Genomic DNA, 22,406 nt, shown 5'->3' on the forward strand with positions numbered 1-22,406 from the left:
GGCAATCAGAATGTCGGCCATCACTGAATGCGTCTGTGAACCAAGCAATGTGAATCACAGCTAGGGCTAGAATCAGCATTTGTCAACAAAAAAATGCTGTACATAATTCATTTAACCCGAGGAATTTTTTTTCTCCCAGTTCTGACAAAACTTAAGTCTGCTTTGCATCGAATTATTTAAACAGTGCTATGATCCAGTGGCCGTCCGCATCTGTCGCTTAAAGTCAGTTGCTCATGATCATGCGAGCTGTTGCTGAGATACAAATCTTTCTGGGTCTAACACTGATCTCGAATAAAAACAGAGACCACAGTTCTTTGCATTTAATTTAAAGAATGTCTTCATGAACAAAACATCGGTCCTTAGTAAAAAAAACACTTTATTTTGATGGTTTGTTGAGAGTGCCGGTTTTTGAGCCTGGGGTTCTCCAGCCACAACCTATTTGATTTTGGGCCAGTGAGATGTCAGACTGAAGATCAGGACAGGAGAAAAAGTCTCATTGTTTTTGTGTCATCAGAGACATACATTGATCTATCTATGTCTCTGGTGTCATCTTGTCTTTCGCTGATCCTCCCTGCTCTCCCAAACCTTGCTACCTCCTTCCCCCCTTTCTTGGAGGCACATGATATAAATCAATGAGAAAAAGGTTGGCAGAAAGTAAATCAATTTCAATTTTCTTTTATAAAATACAGTCATACCAACAATAGATTTATTTATCATGAATGAAGTGAAACTATGTCTATAGTTTCTTTTTCTTCTTCTTCAATTTGTACATGTATGTAAACTGGTTATGTTTTGTAGAGATTATGGTGATTAGTCACACAGTTTCGGCAGACACTGCTTTGCTCTTAGATTTATTTATTTATCTATTCAGTGACATATTTGTTTATTTACTTATTTATTCTTTTATTACGATAATTATTTCATAATGAAGCCTTGGTGTTATTTCATATCCAAAAAGGAAAAAGAAAAGGATGTTTCCGGTTCAAATGTTGTCAACAGCATTGCACATCCGGTAGACATCAAGGAGGACCGAAAGTGCGCATTGACGATCGAAACTCTGTTGAACGTGTCTCTATAGTTCTGCTTTGCTTTGAGAGAGAGAGAGAGTTTTTGTGATCATTTGACAAAATGGAAATGTTTGAACAACACAGCGATGGTCCCGGATTTGTCGGGATCAAATTTTGCAAAGAATGGTAAGTGGGGGTAATGATGAGCATCATGAGGGACCTACGCAGGGGTAAAACTAGAACTACTAGAATGGGCCGGCTAGAATGGGTAGTCTAGATAATGCGGTTCTATATTTCTATGAAAAACTCCGAAAACCTCAAAATGAACAACCGAAAAACCTCAAAATGTGGAATCTACAAGAATGGGTAGATTATACGGTACAAATGTCTTCTTCTTCGTCTTCCGTTGAGGACTGGGTTCTTGCGAACGTCTCTCAGAGTCAAGAGTCCTGCGGTTGAGTCACTGTTACCGAGAGTGGCTAGCTCCGGCAAACAGGGAGATTAAAAAGGTGGGGAGGTTAAAACTGTACAGGGGAGAGTGCGTTCAAAGGGGCTCTCATGCCCGGCTGCAGGAGACTGCTGCTGAGACGGGAGTGAAACGACTCCAGGGAGGGGGCCGATGATATTAATGTTGGTAACTTATTTCATTCGGAGATGGTGCAGGGGAAAAATGTGTTTGAAAGGGCTGGGTGAAGGGCGTACTCCTGGTGCAGCCGGCCAGCTCCCCGTGTTCGAGGGTCAGAGGGAGAGATGTACGCCGCTGCGGCGATGGCTACTAGTGAGTTTTTTATTTTGTACAACATCACTAGTCGCATGTTTCGACGGCGGGTCTCCAGGCTGTCTCAGTTGAGTTTGTTGAGCATAGTGGTAACGGAGCTAGGGTTCCTGTCTGTGTAGTTGTTGAACACGTACCTAGCTGCTCGTCGCTGGACCTTTTCAAGTGGAGTTCCTGTTCAAGGTGGGGGTCCCATACTGTTGCCGCATACTCCAGGGTGGGCCTGACCATTGTGGTGTAGGTTGCCGTCTTCGCCTTTTGGGTATACTCCCTGAAGTTGCGTCGCAGAAAACCAACAGTCCGGTTCCCTTTAGCAGCCACGTTGTTGATATGGTGGGTCCATGTGGAATTGTTGAAGATTGTTACCCCAAGATACTTGCAGCTTGCGACGGTTTCTAGCTTTTGGCCGTGAAGGACATAGTCAAATGGGTGTGCGATTTTGTCTCTTCCATGGTTGATGTGAATGGTGTTGCATTTCCTGGGATTAAAGCTCATTTGCCATGTGGTCTCCCATTCAGCCAGGGCATCCAGGTCTTGTTGGAGCAGAACTTGATCTCTTTTCGTCTTGACGTTTTTGTGAAGGAGGCTGTCATCTGCAAATAATCTCACTTTAGCATGCTTCACTGAGTCAGCTTTAGAGTGGTCTTGTGGTGGTTGGTGGGTTGGGATGGAGGATAGGTTTTGAGCATTGGGTACATTTAGCATACTGCTATTGATCATTTTATTGATGAATACATTTTGGAACTGTTCTCTATCACTATCAGTATCAGTGTGTGTGTATTGAACTTGAAGTTGAAACACAGAACACCCAGCAAAAATGCATAACATCATCAATGTTTGTGCGCTCATTAGAATAACCAGAGTTCACTCCCTTTTGTATCATTGTTCCATCATGAAACAAACCAGATTAAAACTAAGGAGAACCATGCATAATTTTAATCAAACAAGTTCAACTTCAAATAGCACAATGTAGTGACAAATTCAGTTATGCTAATGATTTGTTTTTAAAGGTTTTCTGAGAAAAGTATTTCCCTAGATTTGTTTGTTTGTTTGTTTGCTTTACGCCCAGCCGACCACAAAGGGTCATATCAGGGCGGTGCTGCTTTGACTTATAACGTGCGCCACACACAAGACAGAAGTCGCAGCACAGGCTTCATGTCTCACCCAGTCACATTATTCTGACACCGGACCAACCAGTCCTTGCACTAACCCCATAATGCCAGACGCCAGGCGGAGCAACCACTAGATTGCCAATTTTAAAGTCTTAGGTATGACCCGGCCGGGGTTCAAACCCACGACCTCCCAATCACGAGGCGGACGCCTTACCACTAGGCCAACCGTGTCGGTCATATTCAGACTAAATCACTAATGCAGCCAATTCCCTGTTCATTGGAATCTGACAGCGAGATTCCAATTGACAGCTATGTTGTAAATTCAAAGCTCTGCGAAATTTCATCTCTAACAGTCACACACATGGGCGGGGACGTAGCTCAGTCGGTAGCGCGCTGGATTTGTATCCAGTTGGCCGCTGTCAGCGTGAGTTCGTCCCCACGTTCGGCGAGAGATTTATTTCTCAGAGTCAACTTTGTGTGCAGACTCTCCTCGGTGTCCGAACAGCCCCGTGTGAACACGCAAGCAAAAGACCAAGTGCGCACGAAAAAGATCCTGTAATCCATGTCAGAGTTCGGTGGGTTATAGAAACACGAAAATACCCAGCATGCTTCCTCCGAAAACGGCGTATGGCTGCCTAAATGGCGGGGTAAAAAACGGTCATACACGTAAAATTCCACTCGTGCAAAAAACACGAGTGTACGTGGGAGTTTCAGCCCACGAACGCAGAAGAAGAAGAAGTCACACACATACACATGTGCATATATACATGTGAACACACACACATACACTAAACAATAATTCATTGCTGTTCCCAGAATATATCCAAATGTTCTGGCTACAAAACATATTGTTCGACAGAAGACCTTCATGTGTAAACTATTTGTCAGTTGATTGGCAAGGGACCAGAACAATGCATCAGATCAAAACAGTTCGCATCAGTGACAGAATACCGAAGCCTGAAAAAAATCATTTTGTTATACTGTTTCTAGAGTGAAATATCTTTGTCGTCAGGATGCATACTGAATTACTTTTTGGCTCTGAAAACAGAGATGATCGAGCTAGTTTAGGACATGGATGACTCTTACTCTTAGTCTTAAGTCTTCTGTTTTACTTTTCAGCAACAACATGCTGTACCCGAAAGAGGACAAAGAAAACAGAGTTCTTCTCTATGCAGTAAGTTTTGTGTTTTAATTTCCTTTTATAGATAGAAAAGACATGGGTTGGTGTGTACTTGTCAGAATATTTTAAGGAAGCAGTATACATGTATGCACGAAATATACAATAAGAATCATTTCAGAACTAAAGCACATCATTTTGGAAACAAAATGAATAGGCCGAGCACAGTATGGATTCATTAGCTGCACAAGTTGCAAAATCATTTTGCAGTCAAGATGTCCTTCGAATCAAAAGACAACTTTCTTGTGTACCACATTCAAATAATAAAATTGTATTGAATTTAATTGAAACTGCTAACTGTTATTCCTATAGAAGTATCTGATTTTAGACATGTATCTTTTGTATTGTTGTTGTTGCACACCTGCACAGTACATTGTAGTTACAACTTACATGATGCGTTTTGTTTTGTTTTTTAAACAGTGCAGGAACTGTGACTACCAGCAAGAGGCAGACAACAGATGTATCTATGTCAACAAGATCATGCACGAAGTGGAGTAAGTGATCGGTATTACAACTTACACAGTAAGCTTGTACAGTGGAACCCCGCTTTTAAGACCCCCAATTTAGGACTTCCACTTTTTAAGACCTTGATTTGTCAGATGTTCTGTTTATAACTTCTGTAAATTTACCTCCATTTTAAGACTCCCTCCTTTTTAAGACCTTGATTTGTCAGATGTTCTGTTCATAACTTCTGTAAATTTACCCCCAATTTAAGACTTCCTCCTTTTTAAGACCCGATTTTTGAACATTTGTAAAGGTCTGAAAAGGGAGGTTCCACTGTATTGAGAGAAGAGATAATACAAATATATAGCTCCTCATAAGATGTTCCAAATGCAAGCTGTGGCAGGCATGAGCAAGTTCCAAAATGTTCACTTGCCTTGTGGGCTAGTGAATTTCAAAATTGACTAGCCCACAGACAAATTCACTCGCCCACAAAAATGAGTTAACAAAGAACAAAACGATTCCATCCATTCAAACGTGGTGAAAGGCGAGCAGATCTTTGCAAGCGCCTGTACCGATTGCATCAGTTGAGCGACACGAGCACGCTGGTCTTACGTTAGCTGGTGCATAGCGTGTCCCCCTCGGTGTCTTCGACCTGTTGTTTGAGTTTATCCATTTTTTGGTGTTTTGTTGGTGAGACTTTGATGTTTCGTGTGCACGTGTTTTCTAGCTTAAATTTTTCAGTACCAACAACGAATGGCCCCTTTCTCTCCTTCTCAGAAGCAGCCTGCTTTTCGCAAGCAGTACACATGACGGTTTTTTCCCCGATCATAGTTTAGCCAGTCTCTCTGCTCACCAGAGTCAGATTTTGTCCAGTCTGCCTGGAAGGAACGCTTCCTCTGTCCGGAGCCATACTTTTTCAGTCTCTCGGACTCCGTTCCCTCTGGTTTGGCTTTTTTCTTTGGGGGCTGGCAGTTGTCCAAGTATTTCCACATGTTTACAGCTTCAGATCTGCCTAGGCTGCTGAGACACGCGTGCTGCGTCGACAATTCTGATTGGTTAAAATCGCGTCAACGGAAAGTCCTGATAACCCCGAAATACGGTTCTGGTCATTCTGATTGGTTCATGGTCACTAAAGAGAATTTCCCGATCAGCTCGAACTGGAGCTCCGATCACATCTAATTTTAGCAGTCGTAGACGACAACGTGCTTCACAACAGACAATCGTCGCTCGGAAAATGATAATACCACAGACCTAAAATTTTCACTCGCCAAGCGGGCGATCATTATATTTAGTCAAGTTTTGACTAAATATTTCAACATCGAGGGGGAATCGAAACGAGGGTCGTGGTGTATGTGCGTGTGTGTGTGCGTGTAGAGCGATTCAGACTAAACTACTGGACCGATCTTTATGAAATTTGACAGAGTTCCTGGGTATGAAATCCCCGAACGTTTTTTTCATTTTTTTGATAAATGTCTTTGATGACGTCATATCCGGCTTTTTGTGAAAGTTGAGGCGGCACTCTCACGCCCTCATTTTTCAACCAAATTGGTTGAAATTTTGGTCAAGTAATCTTCGACGAAGCCCGGGGTTCGGTATTGCATTTCAGCGTGGTGGCTTAAAAATTAATTAATGACTTTGGTCATTAAAAATCTGAAAATTGTAAAAAAAAATAAAAATGTATAAAACGATCCAAATTTACGTTTATCTTATTCTCCATCATTTGCTGATTCCAAAAACATATAAATATGTTATATTCGGATTAAAAACAAGCTCTGAAAATTAAATATATAAAAATTATTATCAAAATTTTTTTTTCGAAATCAATTTAAAAACACTTTCATCTTATTCCTTGTCGGTTCCTGATTCCAAAAATATATAGATATGATATGTTTGGATTAAAAACACGCTCAGAAAGTTAAAACGAAGAGAGGTACAAAAAAGCGTGCTATCCTTCTCAGCGCAACGAATACCCCGCTCTTCTTGTCAATTCCACGGGCACTGCCTTTGCCACGGGCGGTGGAGTGACGATGCTACGAGTATACGGTCTTGCTGCGTTCAGTTTCATTCTGTGAGTTCGACAGCTACTTGACTAAATATTGTATTTTCGCCTTACGCGACTTGTTTTAAGACTTTCTACTCGCCCACACTCATTTCTGTTCGCCTGTGGCGAGTGGGCGACCGATCTTGCTCATGCCTGTGTGGTCTTCTCAAGTTACTGAGTAGACCATCTCTAAACAGGTTTGAATTTAATGCTTAATTTGTTCATTTCACTTTTCAGTCTATTCTGCCTGAAGAATAAACATTCCAAAGATAACTGGCTTTTGTTCAGTGTTGAAAACGGGATGGATAGCTGCTGTGTATGGTGCCATTCTAGCTGCAATGGCTGTGCTCTTTCTTGTGAATTTAAAGTGGATAAGCACCTAAATGCACAACGTAGTTACCTAATCTCACTCCTTCACTGTAGATATATGAAGAAAAACCAATGATGAAGGGCTCACCAGTATTGTCTTGGTTAGGCATACAACCTCTACCTGTTCCAAGATAGGCCAGTTGGACCAAAGAGGACGTACAAATCAATTAGTGAGTCTAAAGATGATACAAGGATAAGTATCAGACCTAAGTTATGTTCGGTGTGAAAGGATAGAGAATTTTGTTCCTTTGCAGTTATGGTTTGTTTTAACCAACTGATTGTTGTTTCAGTGAGTTGACGCAGATTGTGGGCGATGTGGTAGCAGACCCCACTCTGCCCAGAACAGAGGACCATCCCTGTCCCAAGTGCGGTCACCGTGAAGCTGTTTTCTTCCAGTCTCACAGTACCAAGGCTGAGGTGAGTTGCTGAATGCATGTCTGGTCTTGTCAGAAACTTCCTGCATTTCTTTGCCTGCATCGACGCGAGAACGAAGCTCATTTGTCCCATGACATTTTTTTTTTACCAATAATTGATACTCTTGTGTTCTACTCACAGATGATATGATATGAGAGTGGCCTCCAACTTTTCGATCTAGGTAAAACACTCCTGTTCATCTGAACTTGTGTTGTGCGATTGATGAAAATGTGATGCCCATTATCATGGCATATCACAGACAATTTCTTGTGCACAAGATAATGAATGTTTGGATCTAATCTGTTGCTTTACAGAAGAGATTGTTTTTCAAAAAACAAAACTGTTGAAAAGTTGTGTTAAAAATTGACCAATGAAATTGTTTGTGTGTGTGCAGGAGGGTATGAGGCTGTACTACGTGTGCTCCAATCAGCAGTGCTGCCATCGATGGACAGAGTGAACTTGACATTTGAACTTCTGTGTTTCCCCGTCATGTGCAGAACATGAACTACAGTTGATGCCATTTACACTGGCTGAAACTGACCGTGCAAATTTCAGAGTGACGCAATTGAAAATGAGTGCATACCCTGGTTAAAAGCGATGGGATGCCCACCTGACAAAAACATTGTTTTGTAACGGCTGAAACTTTTTTGGTAAAAATAGAAAACACGTACAGTTTGGCTAAAGCTGTGTTATTCACTTACATTGTGAGCAGAAACAATTGTAGTGTTGGATACGACTGCATCCAACGGTAAAGATGCATGTAGTTAGGAAAACAGCCGTGTATATTTGACACTGCAACTATATTTTGGAAGAATGCAAGTGCTTCAGGGTTGCTGCCACAACCCAACTTTTGATGTCATGCCTGGTAGACACTGAGTGTGGGAGGATGTGAGAGAAGAGTTTGAGAATAATAGTTGTGGATTAAATGACGTACAAAATGTGATTTGCCTTTTGTTTCTCGATTTGTTTTGTAGGAGTTTGGTGGTGGCTGTTTAATTTTGCTCCAGTTTGCAACACAGAAACGCACATCCCTACACTAGCACATTCGCATGCACACACAAAACAATGCAGTGACATTAATGGTGAGCTGAAATTTATTACATACGATGGTTCATCCTATTGTTCAATCAATATCATGACATTGTTGGGACATTGTTGGCATGGGCTGTGTGCTCAGCTGGCAGACGGCCACAAACCAGACACATTTTAGCACGGCAATGAAGCAAGCAACCCTGTCCCAGCATCTCGGCATGGACCGTCTTTTGTTTATTTTTTTTTAGTTTTTGTCAGTCATTTCACTACAGTTGATAAGACACGAGTATACATGTGAAAAGGCATTGAACATGGATGTACACTTCATACAACATTTGACATGGATTCACCATCGGGTATGCAGATTCTCTGTGAAATCATGAGCTCTGAATTAGCAAAATTGTATGAGAGGGACCGATTCCTCTACGCATCTATCTCATTGCCTATCTCCAACCTCCTCCCATCCCAGCTGCTATACGTCTATGCCAGTGACTTCTCGTAAAGAGGTCAAAATATTACACAAAGACATGTATAAGATACGTTATTGCATTGCAATTGTTTTCATCAACTACTTTGAAGGACAGTGTATGTACATGAGACATACAAACCACAACATTTTTATGAGACATGCAAAGCGTTTGAAACAATCTTGACAGGCATGCACATTTTTTGCATACGTAATAAAAATGCACAGCTTTTTATTATAGACTGCAGCGAATTTTGCGTATTATGTGACAATTATCTTTCTTATAAACGGCTCGCATACAAAACAAAGAGACAACGTTGACAGTTCTCGTTCAATTCTTGCTGAACTCATCAGTCAAAAAGAAAAATTGCAAAACGTCATGTAAACAGCTCAGATCAGTTCATTAACATGATAGTCTGAAGTCATTTCTAACAGGATGATATTTTATATCTGGGTACATTTTGCAGAAATTCTATGATCTTTCTTTCTTTATTTGGTGTTTGACGTCGTTTTCAACCATTCAAGGTTATATCGTGACGGGGAAAGGGGGGAGATGGGATAGGGGAAAGGGGGGAGATGGGCTAGAGCCACTTGTTAATTGTTTCTTGTTCACAAAAGCACTAATCAAAAAATTGCTCCAGGGGCTTGCAACGTAGTACAATATATGACCTTACTGGGAGAATGCAAGTTTCCAGTACAAAGGACTTAACATTTCTTACATACTGCTTGACTAAAATCTTTACAAACATTGACTATATTCTATACAAGAAACACTCAACAAGGGTAAAAGGAGAAACAGAACCGTTAGTCGCCTCTTACGACATGCTGGGTAGCATCGGGTAAATTCTTTCTCGTCCCAACCAATATGGGACTCCCCCTAACCCGCAGGGGGTAGAAAATTTATGATATAATCTGTAATAGACACTGATGTTAATGTGCATTACACATCTTAGCATTTGCTAATTCATTTATTTTTCCACTCTTTGAAGGTTTATTCCATACTACTGAGTGGCTGAGTCATGTACAACTAAACACAACAAAATTTGAATTGAAAGTATAACATGGACAGTGGGAAAAAAAATAATGAAATTACTTTCTCTATCGATCACAAAAAGAAACTTTGCGTGCAACACCAAGGCATGACATCACAATGAAACAAACAGATCTTATACACTTAACTATAATTTACAATAACATATCGGTAACAATGAGTGAATCACAAAGGAAGGATGACTAGGGGAAACGAGTAAACAACAAAATTAAAAGCAAGTTCAACACATAATCCAAAGACAGTGCTAGTGCAACCTTCAATGCTGTCATTCACGAAAGATACAGGTAACTGCAGGGTTGGTGAAGATATAAAGAAAACACCTGTCAAATTTAGCAACATAAAGTGCCTGACAGTACAACTTTTCACAGAAACTATGTCCACTGCTGATCTACAGTGCAAGTTTAACATAGTGTGAAGGTCAAAAAGACTGAGATACGTACACTACCTCTTATTCGATAAAAAAAAACCAAACTAGCTCTTCAGTCTTGCTCACTATTTTGTTTCAAAAGTTTCTTTCCTTTCTTTCATGTTTTCTGTCAATGGCATGCTATTATTTTAAACTACAGATGTTTAACAGTGCCATACAGTCCATACTTCACAACCACAATGCTAGCATACTTTAGACGTATTTACATGGGTGAAAGTAGCCCGTCAATTGACTGAAATCCGTCAATCTGAAAATAAGTCTGACGGAAATTCCGTCAATCCGCAATTTTTATTAAAAAAAAATAAAAAAATAAATTTTTTTTTTTTTTTTTAAATTTTTAAGCGGATCGCGTTTTTGAACTGCTATGCGGTAAACCCCGTAGGTGAGGTTTCTTCGCTTTCGGATTCGCTCTGCATCACGATAAAAAAAAAGTTCTCGCGTTTTGGCAGGCATTATGAAGTGGTGACACGATTTCTGCGACAAAGATACCGGTTTTGACGGAAAACGCATGGACAGATCTTATTGATGCTGGTCTAGCCAACAAATGGCGATGGGACTGGTTGGAGTTCATGAAACTAAAACTGTGTGTGATAAGTTTGGTGCTTGAAACTCAAGTGCTTTTCCTTGAGAACTTTGCACTATAAGAGATGCTACTGCTTAGTTGCTACTTTGTGCAGTGCTACATCATGCTGTTTGCATGTGTGACATTCTGTTTCATCATTTATTTCAATGCCTGTCTGGCAATGTTTGCTTCTTATAATTAAATATTTCGAACTTTTATTTCAGTTGTTCAGTTGTTCAGTTTCTATTTCATTTAGTAATTGGCTGTTGTCAATGTTAATTGTTATCAATTGTGTCGTTGTGTTGGAAGATGCAAGTGTGAAAAGATACAAAAGAAAAATGATTACTTCTGTGAATTGTTTTGATTTTGTTTACCCTTTTTACCATATCATTAGAATCTGAAGGTATTTTTTTGACCTGCATGATAGTGACAAAAAGTGTATTTTTTTGCCAGGAAAGGCCACAAAATCACAATGTATAATGCAAAAATTCGTTTTCGGCCGGGGGGCGTTGCCCCCCCCTGGACCCCCTAATGGGACCCTGCCCCGTACCCCGCCAGGGCCTGGGCGGCCCCTGGACCCCTGCCTCAAAAAATGTTCAGTCAATTTGATTTTCATAGCTTTCACCCATGTATTTAGCAGAACATAAAATGTGAGTACTGTCATCGAAAGGTCAGAGCAAAGTTGAAAACAAAATGATTTGGAGACACATACAAGACAAATTTACATACTACAGGATCTTGGGGAAAAAAATTAACCCCTTTCATATTCTAGTCTCAAAGGACCAGTTAGATAATTTGTGCCTTAAAATCCTTCTGACGGGGAAGTAGAAGCTCTCTTTTCAAAGTGAATGGTGGGAGGAAATGTGTAAAGGCTACACGAGGGATAATTCACTCTCTGCTTTCACACGTCATGTGACATTTCCTACACTTCCAAGCCTGTGCTGCAAAACTTCACAAGCATTGTATCTGAACACACCCAACTCTGGTCCCAACACCGCACACAATTACACGCAGCACATCAAAACACCCTGTGTGTCATGCATTTTACATGAAAGACTCTTAAAGGAAAGCATTCGCACTAAGTCATTGAACAGTAACAGCCTCCACAATCCAATCTGTATCAACATTCAGCAAGCTTATTTTTAAAAAAAAAGAAAAAAAAAGCTTTAAACAAGAAATGTGATAACAATTTGTCAATTACACAAGCTCTGCTCGGGAACCTTTAGAATTTCTTCCCATTGCTTTCCTTAGTTTCAATGCTCAGCTAAGTATGCCTCAACTGACACTAGCCTGTAGTATTTGCATGTGTAAGCACATGTAAATGCTACCCAGAAAGCACGGAAGCACCGATTCATGAACTCAAATGCCCATTACCATCTTATCTGGAAAAATTTACAATTAGTATCATACACCTATCAACAGAAAACTAGCTACTAAACAAACGTGTGCATGACAATTTTCTACACAAAAGCATGTGCAAGAAAAAGCTACGTGTACATTTAAGTCCTGACTTTGTGTCCATCGTCTACATTCAACAATGAAGAAAACTACAATCATGAACTCTTTTCCAACACACATACATTCACTCACCGCAAAATTACTTCAACAGTTGTACTATTGTACACCTTCACCCAGGCTTCTAAAGCTGCTAATTGCAGAATTATGATACTACAGGGAAAAGAGGGTTAACTTCACTTGAAAATAGCGCCGACTTTCAGGAACTAGTGATCAATTCACACTGTTGCTGAAAGTGCGAACCCTGTATTAATTTTGAAATCACTGACATCAGTATTTGTTTTGGACTGAGAAAAGCTTTCTGAAAGGTTAATGTCTTTTGGTCTTTGGTCTTTTAAATTTAGACAATGAACACAGACAAAAATCATAGGTAAACTATGCCGCTGTTTTTCAGTAAGCCATTTTAATGACGCCATTAAAAATTCTTCTTCCATTTCTCTGCCAAAAAAGTCTCCAGGCACAAAGCATGTATAACTTCTGCCCATGCAATAGAAGTTTGAGCTGTAACAAGCCAGTCATATCCTACCCTGTGACAAACTTCCACCATTAAGAAGACATGGAAGCAGTGAGGTGCACTGAAAACAATGTAAAAGTAACATTTTTACTACATTCTAACAAAACAAAACGGGATGTAAATAGAATGCATATACAGGAAAAGGTTACAAGTCTGTACACAGCAGCAGTAGCATTGGTATTTGTTGTGTTTACAGCGTAACATATCGCTGCAAATTCCTTCACCAGGCATAAACAAAACAGCCAAGCAAAATAATCACAGAAAGTAGAGAGAAAACCAAATGAAAAGTCTCTGCAGATGTTCTATCTCTCTACACTTTTCTTTTGTACAGATTTTCCCTGCTGTCACAATATCCACAAAGAGGAATAACACACGTGTATTATTATTTGATTTGGAATTGTGGACAGAATCATTTATTGATGAATGTTTTTCTGAGGCGCTTAGAACTACTGTATTTTAAGATTTGCGCCATATAAATATCCTCATTATTATTATTATCATTATTATTAATACAATTGTGCAGTATTGAACTGCGACAACTGGGGAAGCAAAGGATTAAATCGCCACCATTAAGAAGACTAAAAAGTATGTCTTACTAATTTTTTCACAGAAGTGGGCATACTGAATCGTGCTTTTCACAAATTACTGTAATGCCATACACAAACCCTGATGAAGCAAAGATTATTGTGTGACAACAAGAAAAGTTGTAAGTAGAATGCAAGGGGAGGCAACCCTGTTGACCTGGACATTATAAGAATCAGTTGAAAAAGTGAAATCAACGTTTTTGAAGTCATGCTGAATGCGTATATTCAGCAGAAATAAACCAATGTGTGATAGAAACATCAAAATCATTGTGAAAAAGGAAATGCAACAACAATAACAACAGATTTTTTTCAGCAATAGCATGCATACATACACCTCCATGTACCCTGCCCTATCTCAACAAAATAATAAAAACGTATCTTCAGTGAGAAAAAGTCTTCACCACTTTCTCAAACTTTTCCTTCCCTTCTGAAATGTTCAGTCTTTTCTGAACAACAATTAATCAACATCTTTGAATTTGTTCTACCATTGTACAAGATTGGAAGAGTAACGGTTATTAAACAAAATACCAACTCAAACAAGATCTAAAATGGTTTTAACTCTGTGGTATACCCATTAGTAACACTTATTAAAAAGCACCGTCTGAAAATGCCAAAATCAAAGTACATGTACTCTTTTTTTTAAACTCAGCTGCTTCAACATTAGAGTACCCACACTGATAAGAAACTGACAAGAGCAGAATAGAAGAAAGAAGAGACAAAAAAAAACTCTTCTGATAGAATTGTTACTTTTTGTGAAACCTAACAATGTTCAATCGTTGCGGTGTGTACCAGTAAAATGAGAGAAAACTCAAAATAGAGTAAAAGGGCAGGGGGAGAAAAGACCACCACAAAAAAATGAACATCAACGGTTTTGAGACATAATTACGTAGGCATTCATTTGGAAGTCCAAGGCTAAATCATTACTGAAACATCGACTTTTCACAGCGATACCATCTGAACATAGCACATAAACAAAAGACGCGGATGCCTGCAGATTTGCTTCATGTATAAAATCAAACACTCTCCGCACATGTAAACTGGTTTCAAAGTTTGCCAAGTATTGTGATCACATCAACTATAAGTCTTCTTCTTGTGACAATGGAGCAATGTCTGAAGACAGGCAGGATGACCAACGTCACAGGTATACACGTCATGGTTGCAAGAGTTTGTCATGACGTCAAGTTGCAGCAGTGGATGCCAATGTCATGAAACGACAGCGCTGCTACACTGAGGTGCCAAGGTCATTTCCTGAAGTCCCCTACAACAAAAGATTTGAGGTATTACATATAGGGATGAAGACTGTTGAAGATTAACAACTGGCATTCTAACTTTAAATCAACTTATTTAAAAAAAAAAAGGTAAGTAAATATGGTAACTGCATAACTTGTGTGTGTGTGTGAGGGTGCGAGAGAGAGAGAGAGAGAGAGAGAGAGAGAGAGAGAGAGAGAGAGAGAGAGAGGTTTATGCACATGTAAAAGTATTCGGGCAAGTGACTGTACACAAGTCCTTGTTAATGTTAGTGTAAATAATTTGAACATAACTAAAAAGAAAGTCAGAAACTTCCCCCATTCATAAACAACTTGTTCTTACACATATCTTGATACAGAAAGAACAAAAGTGCAGATAGGAGAAGGGTAGTATGAATACAAAATAACATTGATAATATGGACAAAGGGGCTCATTAAAAATATACGAACTGCAATGTTTGCAAACATTCTCGAACGCTTCTGCATTCATGTAGATAGTTAGTATGCAATGTTATAATCACTTTATATGTGAAGCCCTCAATTACCAGCCCCCCCTACAAAAACTACAAATACACAATCTTTGTCTGCCGTACTGATGTACACAGCACATGCGCTACGAATTCTTGACAAGCAGCAATAACAAGCAGATACTCATGAAGGCAGCCGCAGAATTACATATTGATATGTCGTACAACAGACTGAAAGAAAGACATGCACAAGTATTCCAGATCCTGAACATATTAAATAATATACGGAACAGGATGTGAGGTTTGAGGATGTTATCATGAGGTTCCCTCCTCCCCTTACCCCTTTCACCAACTTTTCTGTTTATAATCTCTTCTTGGTTATCATAATACACCTAATGCGTGATGTTAACAGTCTTATTTAAGCTCTCCTAGCTATGAATACTTGAATCAGTATTGCTATTATGTTCCCAGTTTTGAATCTGTATTTCTCTCATTTTTCCTGTGTTTTAAACTGCTCAATCTCCCAAAACCCACACCACGAGAAACAACACCAAAACCAGCAAAAAATCCATTCCTGATCACGGGATGACATTTTCTTTTGCGCAGAATATAACTCCAGAAGAAAAAACCGAAGCAGATACACACAGCACATGCAACCAATTATCCCAGCTTCCACTTATAATGGAAGGGCGCTGGTTCTGTGCGACGCTTAGTTTTCGAGATAGGCGTGACTGACAAAGAACAGGACGTCACATTCCAAATAAAAACGACTATGTTGCAGGTTGAAGCCGTTGAGATTGCATTTTTTTTTAGCTTTCCGCAAAAATAGATATTACACGATTCGCGTGAAACAGTTGAGAAGCAGACAATCTCTGAGAAACTTTGCATAATGGACTGATGTGTCTTCCCTTTGTTCGTCTTGTGATAACGTTATTTTGTACGATAACGATTCATTTGCAATATAAAGTATACAATTTGGTGTTTCAGTGGTAAATGTAGATAGAAATGTGTAATAAAGACGAAGCAAACCAATAAAGGTGTTTTTCTTGTGAAAATGTTGCATTGTGCGGATGTTTGGGTGGTCACGTGATGTAAACAAACTGAAGTGCGGGACGTACTCAGCTCTGAGCTGTAACACCGGCAAGTTCAAAACACGAGAAAAACGATTTCGTTATGCGAGTCGCCACCGGGGATGTTTGTATTTTTCAAATGGTTGTAAAATAAATCTTGTATTTATTATCGTACTCCGGCCCTGTTATTTTTTTCGTCACGCCTAAAACTTATTTCTTTTGAGCGAAGCAGCATTATAAGAACAAAGTGACATGTCGCATTTTTTCCAGAATGTCCTAGATTATCTGAAAAGCGCAGTCTTGATACAACTTTACATAGAGGGTTACATTTCCATAGAAAATGTCCCAAACACCTTTAAAACATGAAAAGCAAAACAATATGAAGATCATGCAATTGTTTAAAACCCGAAAGCAAAACATCTAAAATAAGGCTTTCTGGAGTAAACAGAAACAAGAAACGCTGTAACTGATACAGACGGATAAAGAAATGATCACAGAGAACAGTTCTTAGCACACCTAGTGGTCCTGATGAGACTGGAAAATAAAGTGGAAAAAAATGCAGTGATCAAACCCATGTTGCTGAAATCATTTCTTCGTGGGGATCGACCACTTCAAATTAAAAGTAAAAAGCAAATCAAAACAGAACAAAAAGTAACGAGTCAACTCTGGCGAACTGAACACAAAGCACAGTTACTGCTGCAAAGAAGTAACCTTTTCTTTCTTCTTTGTTTCTGTCTTGTGGATTTTGTCCATTGTTACTGTACATTCTTAAATAATGGTCTGCAAATGGTACCATGACTAAGCACTGAACCCACAAAGTTGTGACAAAATCACAAGTGATAAATGGGGTGTGTAAATACTGTTGATAAATGAGATTGATGCAGGGAACATACAAAAAACACTTGTGAGAGTGACAGGGCTGGGATCAGGAACAATAAATGTTACATCATTCTTTGACACAGATCTGTATTCTTCACAACCACATACATAATGTATGTATTTTACAACAACAAAAACGACCCAGACATGAGTGAATCTGATGCTGATCGACTGCTAAAATCAGGGGTGGGACTTTTCCGCGACACAACTTACGAATTCCGCTGGAGTAATCTATTTTTCCGCGTCCCATTTCATCACAGTATCTATAACTTGTTGACTGAATGATATGGAGAGAAGTGAAGATGGAACAGAACACTGGAGGCTTGAGAGTTAAATTGTGCTGAATGAAAACTCCTGATAACTAACACAGTAGTCCCTTCCATTTCCGGCCCTTTCGTGGGCGTGAACCTGCCCGGAGCGGCCAGCTTTCCCATGACTAATGAGTTTTCCTTCTATAATTGACTCTTAATGGCCGTTAACCTGTCTGACGCGGTCAACGGTCACTGATTTTTGCCCTAAGGTGCCCCTCTTACTCGACAGGAGCGGCCACTTAACGGCCACTTGTCACTTTCGCGGGCGAGCGCCTGTGGTGTGTGTGTGTGTGTGTGTTGTGTGCACAGACGGCACAGCACGAGCAGACGACATGAATACTTACGCATGCGCAAACTGTAAATACAGACATGCGCATACATGTACATTTACGGCAGTCACTTCCGGATCGATCACAGCTGATGTGAGTTTGAAACACTTGTTTATCTGACACTCAAATACATATATAATAATCCAAACAACACACATAGAAACATACGAAACAATAGCTTAGCCAGGACGATCGAGTTAAACACGCAAATAATTAAGATGTATAAACGAAAGCAAAACTAACAGAGACAATGAATCGGCGGCTCGTGGATGATCGCTTTCTTTTCTTCATGAAAACTTGATCGTGTTTTTTGGGTTTTTTTGGAGGAGGAGGGGGCCTGTAATGAACGGCCACCTGATATTTGCGGTCACCTTTGCAATGACTAATGGGTGACCGGATATGGCAGGTACTACTGTAGTCATTTTGAGCTTCAATGCATTGAATCATACTAATGCCAGTATTGGATTATGGATACATGGTTCATTACGTAAGTATGCACCATTACAATGTTACCATAGCTGTGAAATATTTTTATTTGTTTTGTTTTTGTATGAAGGGTGGGGGGGGGGGGTTTGAGGAGAATGTCTTTTTGTACCTAATCCAAACGAGTTGAATTTTAGTCTCAGAATGCACCAGATTGTACAGATTTTAATGTACCATTTAAAAAAAATCTCAGGGGAGCATGAACCCCCCTAGAAAAAAAAAGGGATTTCCTCTTTTTTTCATCACAAGAGAGTCCCACGCCTGAAAATAAGGCCAACACACAATATACTGTAAAGTCTGGAAGGGTAGGGATTTACATGAATTCGCAATTTGCCAGGGTTTACATGTGAATTTTGTGTAGCCTGTACAACACCCTGACGGCTTCAACGGTGTGGGTATGGGGTAGTGAGATGATGTATATGTATATCAAAGCCACAGTCCTTCTGGTGAAAACAGTTGAGCTGACCATCTGAGATGTGGCCCAGGCTTTTACATGGGATAAGACCAATCCTCCATTTGGACACATACCTCCTCCGAAAGCGGCGTATGGCTGCCTTAATGGCGGGGTAAAAACGGTCATACACGTAAAATTCCACTCGTGCAAAAACACGTGTACGTGGGAGTTACAGCCCACAAACGCAGAAGAAGGACACATACCAACAATCAACATCCTGACAGCTTCGGGTGCAGATCAGTCAACATTTGGCATGAATTAATTTTACAGATTGCCACCGCTTTCCGTTAAGAAATTTAACTCTGCACAGAAAGCATCCAGATTTACGAGTTTGGGTAAGTGTTCAAGTGGTGGGATGTTCTTATCCCACGTAAAAGGCTGACCACATCTGAAAAAGGTGAGTCAAATTGTTTACATGGGAAAACTGTGCCTTTAAAAGGGGTGTGGGGGAATGTGTGGTGATTTCTCATTCTTGCGACAACGCCATAATTATAGGCAATGAATAGAGGATGTGCTGAACCCAGGACAAAGCACGCGACTCCCACCACCTAAGTCACTGCAAGGTTTCTACTTACCAGCACACCTAACTGACCCTGCCATCAGTAGCATAGCACACAATTAAATCAGTCCTGAGCTAAGTATATTATTCAACAATCTTCACGCATTTATCCTCCCTCACTTTTTACTTTTGTCTTGACTTAGTACGGGTAATTACAGACTATATGAACCTTAGATAAATTGTTTTTCTCTTCCTTTTCCAAAGCATGTAACAGGGCAATACAATGTTTTAAGTTTAGCTGTCATTATGTAGATACATGGCATTACGATTTTTTTAAGGCTATAATTACCATTATTTTAAGGCTGTAATTGTGTAGATACAATTCTTATTTATAAGCAGTTTAATGCTCTTTGAATTGATGTTTCATTTATGTCATTGTGACACAAACGTATACTGCATGTGAATTAGAATGCCATTCTCTCTCCCCTCTCTCACATTCTTTCTCTCCTCTATCTCTCTCTTATCTCACTCTTATGCACGCACGCCCAAACACACACCCCTTTTAAATACAACTAAAAATGCCTAATACATTGTCATTGTATGATTACTGGAAACAAAAAGATGAAGTATAATAGGGGAGAAAAAGGTAGATAAAAGTTGGAGGTGATACAAATTAAAATCCAGTAAATGCTATGTATACTGTTGGGAACCCATCATATATATGTCCCACCAGGGTCAGGGGCGGATCAGTTGCTTTGTAAGGGGGGGGGCACTTTGAATCGAAAGTGAATGTGATGGGCGCGAAGCGCCCGAATTTGCTAGGGGGGTCCGGGGGCATGCCCCCCCGGAAAAAAATTTTGCCCAAAGAAGCAAAATGGTGCCATCTGGTGCCATTTGAACTTAGAAATGGTCATAGAATCAGCATAGAAAAATCTTTTTTTTTCTTCTTTTTTTGTTTTCTTTTTGTTTTCGGGGGGGGGGGGGGGGGGCACGTGCCCCCTGTGCCCCCCCCCCTCGTCCGCCCCTGAGGGTAAGCGCAAGTTAGAACGCCGTTTCATCGATTCTGATTTTGATGATGAAAAAAGCTGGCACTTGTTTATCCTGAAATACATTTTTAGAATATATATAAAAATATTGCCAAATACCTGCAACACCTTTATTCATATTCATTTTATGATTTCAAATTTCTTACAGCTTTATCTAGGCTTCAAAACTGCTTTCAATTCGAACAGTAAATTTGAATGCATTTTCTACTTCGTTCACGCTATCTTTAAAAGACTTTGAAATTTGTACGTCTTTGTTGGTCAGACATATTGTTTACCAAGCAAGCTTGATAGTTCAAATAGAATGACTTATAATTAGCAGAAAAGCTGATTTGTTTAATCACACCATTTTTACCTCAGGGATGACTTGTGGTCATGACTAACTTTTTTCTCTCAAATCATTCTGGGAATCAATTATCAACATACCATGGCGATAGGTTATAAAAAAAAGAGCACCATAATGCAGAATTATTATGGATGAAAAAAACCAATGAACTAATCTAATCACTGAGAGAAAAAGCAGGGGTGTTTAGAAACAGAAATGTTGAGTCAAACAAAGGAAAGGGATGGAAGATGGCTATGCAGTTACCAATCACAAGCAATAAAACAGTTAACATCTTCTTGGTTTATTAGCAATCTTTTTTGTGTTAAATGAAGTACATTTTGTGCAATCTTTCCTTTCGAAGTTTTCTTCTAATCCATTGTGTATTTTGTAAATATAATCATTCTAATATGCATAGCAGAACGTCCTCGTAAGTCTGACATTGCAATGAGTTTGAGCAGCAACTCTTCTAGCAGCAAGTGTTGTGTGCCTTCATAATTATAATACGAAAACAGCCCGAGAAGCAAAGTTGCTGTCAACTGATTTTATGCTTCAGGATGCAGAGTCACAGGTTTGTGCAATCAAACAGTAGAAATTGATAGCATTTTGTGATTGGTAACTAACATCTAAAGAAAGAAATAAAAAGTAACCCCAATTAGTGAATTTTCAGGTAAAATGATGATGGATGAAAATGAAGTACATGAAATGAGACGAAAGATAATGGTTGGTCAGTTCATGATGCTTGGTCAGTCAGTGTGTTGGTAGGGCTGTTCGCAGCCGCACCAATCAGTCGGCGTCTAACCAAAGTCGCTGGTTCAGACTTTTACACAGAAATGGAAAGTCATATTGAGTTAAATTTTAGACTGTAAGTCAGAGACAAACTTCTCTGTATTTTTGTAAGACTGAGAATAGCTTATCAAGGAGACAGGTATTTAATTTACATAGAATTCTGACCTAAAAGATGTCACACACACTTTCTTTTTTAACACATTTGCCTGTAAAGGTACATTAAAAAAAAAAAGAATCTGTGAATCAGAAATTGACTTGAATATCCAAGTTCTTTCTCATATATGAGCATAGCAAACAAAAACAAAACTTTCAAAAATTAAAGATAATTCACTCCTGAATTAATAAGAACAGCACATGCTCAGAAACAGGAGGGCAATTGTGACCAAGCAAGACACAATGACATGAACTGATCTTGATGGCATGGTTTGTAAGACTCAACTGACAACTAAATGAAGTGATTTTTAACAGAATGAATCCAATGAACCCTTCAAACTTTTTTTGGGAAGAATACCTCTTTATCCAGCTCCATCCTAACAAAACGTGACGGGAGGGGGGACACCTCACCACCACCTCCCAGTGCTAACCCTACCCATCTCTCCATCTACTACTACCCATCTCTCCATCTACTACTATCCATCTCTCCATCTACTACTATCCATCATGAATTGGAAAAAGACCAGCGTTCCACATCCTCAAAAAGTTCAGAGGTATCGTACCTCTTGGCAACAAAAGCAAAGGCTATTCATAACTCATGCACAAATTGTTCAAGGGGTGTTGAATGCACAACTTATGACCGAGTATTGATGGCTTTCTAAATCATTGATACAATGAAATTAAAATCACCGAAACAATTAAATAACCAACCAGCCACATAAAATAGGAAAGAAAAACTTTTTGTTTGTGTTCATCAGGTGTCACTGCTTCTGAAAGTGGTTAGGAAAGGTTTGCTTTTCGGTGCGCTCTTTCGCTTACAGGTCAGCGACGTTGAAATCAAAACCAGGCAAGTTTCATTCACTATATGTG

The 22,406-nt window shown here is 39.5% G+C and overlaps 2 protein-coding genes across 12 annotated transcripts in view; one reads left to right on the forward strand and one right to left on the reverse strand.

The window, feature by feature from the left end:
• Positions 1-988: 988 nt before the first annotated feature.
• On the forward strand, positions 989-8,282 carry LOC138951679 (DNA-directed RNA polymerase II subunit RPB9-like). Its single transcript, XM_070323236.1, has 5 exons — positions 989-1,193; positions 4,014-4,068; positions 4,492-4,565; positions 7,216-7,342; positions 7,734-8,282. The coding sequence occupies exons 1-5, from the start codon at positions 1,129-1,131 to the stop codon at positions 7,794-7,796; spliced, it is 384 nt and encodes a 127-aa protein (XP_070179337.1). The 5' UTR covers positions 989-1,128; the 3' UTR covers positions 7,797-8,282.
• Positions 8,283-12,025: 3,743 nt separating this feature from the next.
• The window catches only part of LOC138951674 (ribosome-binding protein 1-like), a 54,536-nt gene continuing 44,155 nt past the window's right edge, over positions 12,026-22,406 (reverse strand). For 7 of the 11 annotated variants that reach the window (XM_070323229.1, XM_070323226.1, XM_070323223.1 and 4 more), the window contains 2 exons: positions 19,306-19,323; positions 12,026-14,748 (listed from right to left, as the gene is read on the reverse strand). In XM_070323229.1, coding sequence (XP_070179330.1) covers positions 14,713-14,748; positions 19,306-19,323 — 54 coding nt within the window. In that variant the 3' untranslated portion in view covers positions 12,026-14,712. Of the gene's footprint in view, positions 14,749-16,790; positions 16,809-19,305; positions 19,324-22,406 lie in introns of all 11 variants that reach the window. The other 4 variants (XM_070323228.1, XM_070323224.1, XM_070323227.1 and 1 more) reach the window with 2 other exon arrangements.

This window comes from Littorina saxatilis, linkage group LG17, assembly GCF_037325665.1.
Source record: "Littorina saxatilis isolate snail1 linkage group LG17, US_GU_Lsax_2.0, whole genome shotgun sequence".
NCBI classification, from domain to species: Eukaryota; Metazoa; Mollusca; class Gastropoda; order Littorinimorpha; family Littorinidae; genus Littorina; species Littorina saxatilis.